The sequence below is a fragment of the Labeo rohita genome, chromosome 8, assembly GCF_022985175.1.
Source record: "Labeo rohita strain BAU-BD-2019 chromosome 8, IGBB_LRoh.1.0, whole genome shotgun sequence".
NCBI lineage: Eukaryota > Metazoa > Chordata > Actinopteri > Cypriniformes > Cyprinidae > Labeo > Labeo rohita.
In genome coordinates this window covers 33,316,950-33,327,943 of record NC_066876.1, presented here as the reverse complement: position 1 = coordinate 33,327,943, position 10,994 = coordinate 33,316,950, and the positions used below count along the sequence as shown (strand labels likewise).

The 10,994-nt window shown below is 37.5% G+C and overlaps 1 protein-coding gene across 3 annotated transcripts; it reads right to left on the bottom strand.

Annotated features, from left to right (window-relative positions):
* Positions 1-1,398: 1,398 nt before the first annotated feature.
* On the bottom strand, positions 1,399-9,786 carry lhx2b (LIM homeobox 2b). Of its 3 annotated transcripts, XM_051116335.1 has the most exons (6): positions 9,226-9,786; positions 8,816-8,978; positions 7,285-7,487; positions 5,754-6,124; positions 2,875-3,080; positions 1,399-2,017 (listed from the first exon to the last, which is right to left on the bottom strand). In XM_051116335.1, exons 2-6 carry the CDS (start codon positions 8,933-8,935, stop codon positions 1,727-1,729), a joined length of 1,191 nt encoding a protein of 396 aa, XP_050972292.1. In that variant the 5' UTR covers positions 8,936-8,978; positions 9,226-9,786; the 3' UTR covers positions 1,399-1,726. The 3 variants fall into 3 exon arrangements, with proteins under 3 accessions (XP_050972292.1, XP_050972291.1, XP_050972293.1); XM_051116334.1 differs by having other exon boundaries at positions 8,816-9,786; XM_051116336.1 differs by lacking the exon at positions 8,816-8,978.
* Between the last annotated feature and the right edge of the window lie 1,208 nt (positions 9,787-10,994).

Genomic DNA, 10,994 nt, shown 5'->3' with positions numbered 1-10,994 from the left:
ATCTACTAATAAAGTACATATGATTGATTATTATGTGTAATTCAGTCACTTGTGGATATCACTTAATAGTAATCCACACACACATCGTTATCGTGTTTTTATTGTGTTTTATTGTGTTGGTTAGCTTTTATTTTTACTTAATCAAAATAACCAAACTGCAGTTTAATTGAGATGAATTGGAATGCAAAATGAAAAAACTAAAATATTTGAAAAATTGTTAAAAATGCAAAATGTTTTTGCATTTTTGTGTGTATATATATATATATATGTGTGTGTGTGTGTGTATATATATATATATATATATATATATATATATATAAAAACACTGCATGTGAAAAGAAAAAAAGATAGATATAATACACACAAACACACAAAAAAATCATTGTTATATATTTATATATTATTTTATATATATATATATATATATATATATATATATATAGAAATGTTTTATTTATTTATTTATTTATTGGTGAAATGGAACCATGCCGTGTATGTGAAACAATGTGTATTTGGTTTTGGTATTCTCAGTTCTAAATTGCCATGACAACTAGCGTCACCTTAATGTAATAATGTCCAGTTCAAATGTGTTTTTGTCTTTAAGCTCTAGATTTTATAACGCCGTTTGCATGGCTGCTATCCATAGTTCTGTACAATGCTTTGAAATTGGTGAAATAATGAGGACCACAAGAAAATAGTGATTCATTTTTTTTTATATTTTTTACAGAACTGAAGATTTACATCAAAGGGGATACTGCAGGGAGTGGACTCGAAATTTCTCAATAATCTGTCAAAACTGTACAGCATTTCAACAAGCAGCCTCTGGTTACCATGGAAACATTTACCCTGTCTCCAACACTGTCACATCTTAATGGTTGAGAAAAAAAAATCACCTAACCAAATGAGAAAAAAAAGTGTTTCATTCCATAAATCAGTGTTTGTTTGTGATGAGCTCCATTACATGGTGCTCCTCCGATCAAGGTTTTTCTTTGTACAAACTCTCCACGGCCGCGTTCTCTCCCAGTGCATGAGATTGAAACGTGTTCTCAGGTTTCATATGTACTGCTATCATATCCAGTGATTCTGAGTGAGGTAATATGTTGGAATGAGAGTATATGATCAGCTCTTCCTCGTATGTGTGTGTTTGTGCACGTGTGATTTACTCAACCATTTTCATCATTCTGCAAATTAAAGTACACATTTTCTGATGTAGTTCGTTTAGCATTGCTAAAGGGGCTTCAGTGACTACACTGCAGGATAAGGCACGTGACAGTCAGGCTAGGTTACGCTGTAATTATTCACATTATAATCCAGTTTCCTCGCACTGACTCCTGTGCGTGAACATAAATAAGAGGTCGACGAACGAATGCATTTCCCAGCTCAGTCTCTCTCTGTAAACATGGTTGGGGGGAAACATGAAAAAAAGAGAAAATAAAATGCAAATCAGTCTCTTATCAACAGATCCTTCAGTGAAACTTGAGTCTGCCCCAAAATGCAATACTCTAAACAAAGAGTTTCTCACTTTTTAGTGTTTTGAATTGGATCGGCCACATTTGTAAAGTTCCTGGCCTGTACAAAAATGCCCAGGTAGATCGGTTTACGTATCAGATGGATAGTTCGTGACTAGCATGATCAATGACGCTTTATTTCTCATTTAGGTGGCTCCACGAGTGGTCTTCAGAGGAAGCAGATGAAGGTGACCTGTCCGTGTGCTCAAATCTGGGCATCAGAAGAGGCTGGTTAAGGTGCTCTGCGATGGACTCCGGCATTCGTGAACGTCCAGGCTGCCCGGGACGGAGGTCAGTACGGAGGTGACGGTGGGCATTGTGGGGTTGGTCAGGTCTGTGAGGGTCGTAGGAGTGCTGGACGGGCTCATGGAGGCGTTGGAAATCTCAGAGGCTGGTCCGGACGGCGTTCCTCCAGGCAGGGTCGACCCGTCCGAGGCCTTGTCCACACCCGTGTTCTCCTGGCGCAGGAGGTTTCGCCTGAACTTGGCCCGAGCGTTTTGAAACCAGACCTGCAAACCGAAACGGCAGACATTAGAAATAATCCCACAGATGAAAAAATGATAGAAAACAATGGCGCTTTGAGATTTTATTTTTACTTGCCATTTGTTTCGTAGATGTTTTGTTTGCATTTTGTTTTTTTCTGGTTTCAATGATATCTGACAAACAGCTGTCTTTTTTATTTCCAGACATGCTCTTAAACCTCATGTTTTATTTGTGCATGTAATTAATTCAGATTTCTCTCTTTCAGGAACAAATTAATAGCATTCCATCGAGGAGACCAGGCTTGTGAATTACATTTGATTCATTCCTCAAGTAATTTTTTAATCAGTCTAATTTGTTCCTGAAGTGAAGGAATGTGTATCGCTGTTTTGACCAAATGCTTCATTTAGTTCATATATTGATGTTCATATATTTCATATAGTTCATATATTATAGAATAGTAAATCCAACCTTATCTAATACATGCACCTATACTATATAGCAAATAATCTTTGATATTTACTTATTTTGTTGCAAAATCTAACTATAATATATATACTTAGATGCATAACTTTATCTGCATGCATAGAGTATTTCAACTGCTTGATTGTATGTATTGTCCCAAAAAGTAACTATATCATCACCCAGCTCTAATCTGTTAAACGCAGCGATAATGCATAAAGTTATTAAGATATTATAAGCATAAACATTATAAGTTTCTGTAAATCTGCTGAAACACTGTGTATTATGAGAAGCGCTACACAAAAAAATTGGCTTGAGCAGTATAAAAACTAAAGACTTACAAGCTCAGTATGCTAGCATGTCAAAGCTGAAATGAACTTCAGTGAGCCAAAACAATTAGTCTAACTGGAGGGAGTTTTCTGACCTGTAGGACGCGCTTGGTGAGACCTGTTTTCTGGGCCAGCTGTTTCAGATCCTTGGCGTCAGGATTGTGGTTGATGGCAAAATAAGACTTCATGGTCCTCAGCTGATGGTGTTTAAATGACGTTCTCATGCGCTTCGTCTTCTGGCTGGAGCTGTACTGCGAGTCTCTGTCCATCGGATCGCCATCGTTTTCGTTGCAGCTCAATGCTGAATCAAAAAATGCAAAATAGTTTAGCTGTGTTACTGTTATTGATCCCATGCATATCAAAAGCTTAAAGCTACATATGCGAATTATGTTTTCAATCATGCTAAACTTATATAGTGTAGCAGCGCAGTTCTAGTTTGAATAAATGGAGGAATACATGAGTTGCAATGCCAGAACGATCAGATTTTGTGATGAGAATGAGGAGGTGCCTCTCAGATTTTTCTGTTTCTTTGATTGCACTCCAACATTGTGTTTAGTCTTGGATTTGACTACATAAAGGAGCCACAGCACCATCATGTTGCTGTGTTTGCAACTTACTGCATGCATAATAACCTGCATTATGCTGTAGTCTTACATCATGCTCTTTTTGTCTTTTTAAAAAAAAAACACAATTTGATTCTAAATGCGTTAGATGTGTTTTAAAAACATGCAAGTCTGCTTAATGATTTTTATTTGACTTCTCAAATCCCATTGAAAACATGATGGATTTACCCATTTTTACAGCAGCCCCTCCCCCCACATATGGCTGTATCTTGGTTTCTGTTTTTATGATGTCTTGTGTAGGATTTTGATTGTGAAAAGCCCACACTATCCGTCTTGGACACAAGTGTTTAGGAGATAGGCCTGTCTGAATGTGTCAGAAATGTGTTTGCGCCAGTTCCAAATTCTTGGCAGAAGTTTATGTGTTGCTAGACGCATGACAGTTCAGAATTATGTTTTCTCTGACAACTACAAATATTAGTCATTGAAAATGGTCTGATCAACACTTCAGATAATTAACCTTGAATGCTTTACAACGCTGCACATGGCGAACAAATGTTTCCTCCTGATATAAATATGGCCATTGAGAAATACTGTTACCTTTACTACAGTGATGCACGTCAAGTGCAGTTATCTTCACTGAAAACACAATATTATTTATGTGAACGTGGTAAATGATGAACTGTGTCTTTATTGTTCTTGTTTTTCAGGTTTTGATCTCGCTGTCCTTGTATTCGTGCTGTTGTTTAAAGTGTGAGCTGATGGGGGCAGCAATGATCTGACTGTGTTTTACTCTCAGAGAGCAGAGAAACACCAAAGTTCACTCACTCTAGTTAACTCGTGTTTTTGTCAGACGGTTGATCTGATTTCAAAAAGTTTCTTTTTTCCTCATTTTAAGTCCATGTAAATTTAACAGTTCTTCAGAAGCCGGTTAGTCCACCAAACAAGACCGCAATTGTTGTGATAAATTTGCCAACTTCAATTAACGATCCCAAGACAACAAGATTTACAAAGCAACCAAACAATCTGAGTTTAAAGTGATAAAAAAAAGCATCGCATTTACACATTTTACAGTGGAAATGTAGCTTGGAGATATAATAAAAGCTCGTGATAAACTTGTATTTTATAGTTACAGTCTTAATCTGATTCAAACGATTTCAATATGTGCATCCTGTGATAACGATTTTTAAAAAATACTTCTTATTCATTTTGCTTTACCTCAGTATATCTGACCTTAAATCCTGGAAACAAATAAAATGATGAATATTAGTGAGAGAGACGTTCGTAGATTACATCGTCTCATTTGATTAAAAAGTTTTCTATAATATGCTTTGTTTGGAGGCGTGCATAACATCTTTTTATAGAACAAAAAAGCACAGTAAATTAATTCGTCTAAATTTGTCTGGAAAAGCTGGAGATTTTCTTTCTTTCTTCTTTCTTTCTTTCACTTGTATTTAATCTTCCGGAGGTCTCGACTAGCATCTAAGCCATTTTCCACTTGTCAGTCTCTGTAGTCGTCATCATTCCTCTGTTTGGTCCTCAAGCAGGGGCCCAAATGCCCCGCTGAGGGGCCCGAAATGCCCGAGCGAACAAGTCACGTTGTTCCAAATTGTTCAGCACAAGCTCAAGTGCTTTAGGAGAAATCTGTGATGTGTATCGATTGTCTCAAAAAGAGGCGCATTTTTGTCTTTTACCTACTAAAGAATCGAACTTATATATTTTTTCTCGTTTTATTTGATAAACATTTGTAATAATTTTGTAAATCCGAAATGAAATGTTTAATACAGTATTATGATATAGTAAAGGATAGCGCTCTGTCACAAAACTATCATCACATGTAGGCTAAGCTTTATGAACTTATCTTGTCTCAAATGAATTGTAAAAGTATTTTGAATGTAATGTTATTTTTTAAGGAATTTAAATATTGAGTATTATTCAAACAACGAAATATTAAAACAAAATGAGCCATGACTGCATTCAAAAGGCTTTATAAAATGTTTCCCGCATTTTTACAGATTTATGTTCTGTTTTTTTCTCGTATTAGAAAATAGTTTATTTATTGGATTATAAATACAATCATGTTTATAAAAGTCGTACTTTATTGTTCAAAATAGTGTCCGCTAACAGTATTCTTTAAGCGAAATTTCACTTATGGTTTTTGTAAATTCGTCAGACTTGTTTTTATCTTGCTCTGGAACGATTGGTTGGGTATTGAGTGCCGCCCAAAAAGTTTCGTAAACCTGGAAATATACCGAAATCGCAGGAAACATTACGTGCTCTTAAAAACTTGTTCAGATAGGAAATCTGCATACAGCTCGTTCAAAAATATAAATCAAAGTCAAATAATTGTTATAAAAAAAATAATAAAACGAGCAGTTAACCAGCAACAACAACAAGTTGAGTGATGGTCTCACCTGCATTATAAGCCGCCAAGTCCGCTCCGGGCCCAGGGCTCTTCCTCTTTCGCGGCCGGCCCTTCTGCACCGTGTTCACGCCGTTATAATAAGACAGTCCTAGAGGGCCCGTGCTGCCCAGTCCTTTATTAGGCGCTACATCCGTGTGATTGAAATGCGTAGGGAAGTCTCCCTGGATGAGCGTTTCAAAGTGTAGCCTGCAGTACACCAGACTGTCTTTCATGCCGAAGTGGTCCCCAGTCGTCAGCATTTTGTTGCAAGTCGTGCAGGTGAAACAGTTCAAGTGGTACACCAAATCCCTGGCCCTCATGACCATTTCCGAGGCCGAGATCCCGAGGTGGCACCGGGCACATCTCTGCACCGAAAACCTTCTGCGGGAGAATAGAGCAGCTGTGACCTTTCAGCACACTTCATCCAGAAGGTGGGCCCACCACTCATGAGCCTGACATTAAATGTGCTGCTTCTCATAATAACCTTTGGAAAAATTCTAATTTACAATTCTGAATTATATATATATATTTATTTATTTATTATCTGGCCCTATGTAGACATGCCGAAATAAAACAATGCCTTAAACAGCAGGATGCACGAACAAATAGTTAACTCGTGCAGTGGAATCTAGTCTCGCTAATAATTACGTCTCGAATAATTACTAAATAGCTTACAATTGAGATTGACGTGAGCTGGAGCCTAATTTGAACGTAGAAACGGGTAGAGCCTTCACTTATATGATTATCTTAATAGGCCTCTCGCCTCCCTCTGATTATTAAATTGTACAATGACATACAGAATCAGTGCACAGTCAGCTAAATATCATCCAAACATCATAGACTAAGCCGTTTTTCTATAGGTTTTGCTGCTCTTTTCCCCCTTCCGAATACAGAAAGGTTGTATTTCGTGCAAAGCATGATTAAGTACGTAAATCGTTTTTTATTTTTTTCTTTGAGATTTATATTTATAAAATCGCCTATGACTGCCACATATACAAAGACAACTTAGCAGGTTGCTACATGCTTTTTTTTTTTTTTAATTGCTACGAGAATGGAGTAAAATCATTGAGTAGGTTTAGTAGTTTCTGGATTGTCGAACTAAACTATCATGACAATTTAACAAATAGCAGTATCTAAACAGAAAAAGTCACTTTGCTAGGGAATGTTTTGTTAAACAAAACGTTCACTTTTAGGCAAAAAAATATGCTTTTTAATAATTTCAGTAGTTTCTCTGTTGAAGTATTATGAGACTTATTATGAAAATATATAACTACGTTTTCATAGGCATCAACAGAAAAAAAAAAATCTGACATTTTGTCTTTTTTTTTTTTTATACACGCAGAGCAAATTAGTTACGTCTTTTCTAGGCTATTAAAGAGTACCTAAAATGACAAAACCACCGCAAACTATAATCTACAGATAAAAAGCATGCTTTCGCTATAGGGTTTGCCTTTTATTATTTATCCACAAACAAAAATGTCACTCCAGGCGAAGGACAGACCATAAGAGCATGCAACTTTTAGTTAAACGAGTTTGCTCACCTGTAATAGTCTTCTTTGCAGTAGATACTTCCGTCTTTGCTGAAGCAGGTGAGTTCAGACTCCAGATTGAGTTTACACTCGCAGCACTTCAGACAGCGCATGTGCCACTGCTTATCCACGGCGAGCAGGTAATAGCGGTCAGAGATCTTTCCTCCGCAGCCCGCGCACAGAGCCACCCGGTCCCCGCTGATCGAAGGCATGTTCTGCACAAACACAGACGAACAGCGCGCTTATTAAAGGCATGAACTCAAATCCTAGACTGTTTCTCCATCGTTATCTCTAACATTATTCAAATGCATGTTTCTAATGGCAGATGGGTAAAATTTAAATACATAATGTGCATTTAAAGCATACAGTAATGAGTGAAAATACTACTTTACGCGTTTGCTGATTAAAAATGTTAGAAGAATAAGATATTTCTAGTGTTCACTTCTGTACAGAATGGGAGGGGCGTGAGATTCAGAAGATAAATAGAGAAGTGTATTCAGTGAGTGTAAGAGCCGATATGCTGTGATTTTGTATTTAATATTTCCCGTGACAACGAAAGGCCAAGCATAAAAAGTGGAAACATCCGCAAGAAATTATTATATTGTGCACGATTCCATTCTCATCGTTTTTTCTTAAAGATACAATTTTGAAAAATGTGATGCATATGCAAGGAAATTAATCACTGAGCTTATTAATGTGTTTACGTTCGGCGTGTTGTGTGGCCTTGGATACACTACACAGAAAGCACACTTGTAATAAATATAGCCTACGGTAAATACACACACAGCTGTGTAATACAAATATATCTTTTTGTTCTTTATAATTTCTTTATTTGTAATTTTGGATTTGCCATCGTATGAATTTTGAGATGCAGTGTTAAAAATGTCAAAACAGTTTTAAGCGTCATAAGTGCATTATTGCTAAAGAAACTGATAAAATAATGTAATGGCAAAGGAATCAACGTAACGATTAAGCATTGTCTTTTTTTGTTGTTGTTGTTGTTAAACACCGTTATTTCGGCCCAAAACAATGTCAGTTTATTTTAGTTGGATCATATTATCTGCTCATTCTTATCACTCGTATATTATGAAAAAGAAAATGTGTTCTTTTCGCCTAGCTTAAAGTTTAGCAGCACTGCATGTGAGCGTTTGTAAAATAATTAGAATTTCTTTAATAGTATTTGTACAAAACAAAATAGGGATTTTCTTAATCGCTAATTCCTTGTTGTTTAGCCATTTTGCAGAATAACCACACTTTTACAGTCGACATTAAATTGGACTGGAAAGCTATTTAAAGCTGATACCGTATCTCGTAGCTTTCTGTAACTATTTGCAATCCACCCATGACAAAAGATTTACAAGCAGTGCACTGAAGACGAGGCCTGTAATTTTGGCTTCGCAGAAGTTTGAAGTTTGTTTAAATGGACAAGATCGGAATCACATCTTTGGGCCTCTATTGCACTGTTGGAATAACGGTTCAGTTAACATAGGCTGTTAGGATTTCCAAGCAAGCGCCTGGAGCGAGAGGCATGGCTTTCTCCTACCGTCTCTGTTTCCCCCATATCTATGGCCGAGCTGATAGTCGCCGAATCGCTCTTTCCTCTCCGCTCCATTTCTTCCATAACACCATGCATCTCGCCTCCAGGCAGACCGTGGAAAAGCATCGTTGCCGCAGATGAGACCGAATAGCACGTGTTTCCGTCAGATCTGCAACCCAAGATTTCCGTGAGACGCACTTCTAGCCCTGTGCAGTTCATATGACCTCTCTCGCTCTCATTAAATAATTCCCGTTTGGAGGATCTGATCGGTCTAAACGGTATTCGTTTATCAGAACTGTCAGCTCCGTATTCTGATAGATTCTTTTAAATGCATCAAGAGTATGAGATCGCAAAACATGCACCCAGTACAGATTGGTTTTAGCCTAGGAGAGCATTCCGGAGCTTTGAGGACATACCAGCTACTGAAGCCCTTCTACATGTGTGACACTGGACCCTCCTATTTCTTCGTGAGTAACTTTCAGTTACCACATTTTGGACATGCATTTGTCAGTGTAAGATCTCAGTTTTTCTTTCTTGTCTTTTCAGAAATCAGTTTGGAGCATGGCTGTTGCCGGTCATTACACACACACACACACACAAAAATCCGTTATTGCATCGCCGAAGAATAAAAAAAATATATATAATCCCGAAATGCCTGGGAGGAACGACTACAATGACGATTCAGATTCTGCAAGTGGTTATATCTTCATCCACGTCTCTTCACCTCCTCCACGACAGTTTGTCATCACACGCACACCAAAAATGTCCAATTTTAGTAGGCTTCTGCTTCGGTAGAAAAATCAACTCAAAGGTTTGTTCTAACAAATGAGGTGGTGGTTGTCCTGTCATATACAGTATTTGCTCTTGTTGTTCGTCCCGCATGCAGTAGAATCAGCATGTAAGCAACTGAGAAGGAGGAGGAGTTGAGGACACTTTTGGTTTGTATAATCCAGTGAAGACAGTGAGGTTCCCTGCGCTCTTCCCTCTCCAAACGTGAGCAAACCCAACGCGCCTTTTCTACCGGGACTTTGACGTCACGCCGTTCCGTTCGTGATTATTGGCTGTTCGAACTGCCTGATATACGCACTGTATCGAATTGTTGCAGGGATTTTAATGTAAGCCGGACCGAAATTTGATGGCAACTCAAGACTTTCTCAAATGGCAATTTTTCGACCGATGATTTCTGTTCTTTTCTTTTTCCATAGATAACTTTAATGCGTTGGAAAGCTTAAATAATTAGTTTTAGTGCGCATCGGCCTTAATATGAGCGACTTGCAGTGCGATACAGAGACTTAAACTTTTGCGAACTGGACATTTCGCGTCTTCGTCACAAGTGAGAAGGGAATCGCTCCGATTTATGACTTGATTTCATTAATTCCATAAGTCCAGTTTTTAATATGAGACTGTAAACCAAAGTTTTATGCCATGCAGCGCTTAATGTGATAATAATAATAATTTATCTTCTTTTTAACCATTGGCTCAAACCTATTGGTTTTCGGATTGATCTGCTTTACCAGACAAACCGCTTCGGTGTGACAGAGCACCGGCCCCGGACAGATCCCCGCGACTGCTTTAAACAAAAGGATCCAGGAGGAGCGGAATAGACTCTGCCTTACTGACAGCATTGAATGTACAACTCAGAGTATCTGTGAGAAGTGCAATTAACGTCAGTGTCACATTGAATTCGGCTGTTTCATCACTCTAACCTGCTTTTTGCACTTTCTAAATTGCATTGTTCTACCAAACGTTGCGAAGATGCAATACTAATAATCTCTTTCATGTGCGTGGTTTTCCTCCCCTTAATATTATTTTTACATTTGCAGATCTTTCTGTTAATATTTTCTTACTTTTAAAATAATTCTGTGAGCATTATATTTTTCCCAAAACTCCTTAAAATAATATATATATATATATATATATATATATATTATTTTTAAATAAATCTTAATGAGGTGAGTGTTTGAAAAGCTAAGGAAAACACTCACAATGAATATCTCGGATCATCCATTATTAATGCCCGTCCTCTTTTGTACCTCATATGGACTGCTGTGAGCCACTGGTTTCAAATCCCAAAAGGCCATATATTTGTTTTACTTATTCAGACCATCCAGTATAATAGGTGATGATTCTAACAACGAAAAAAGAGAGACACTTCTCTAATGTCCACGCAGTGAATAAAGTATAA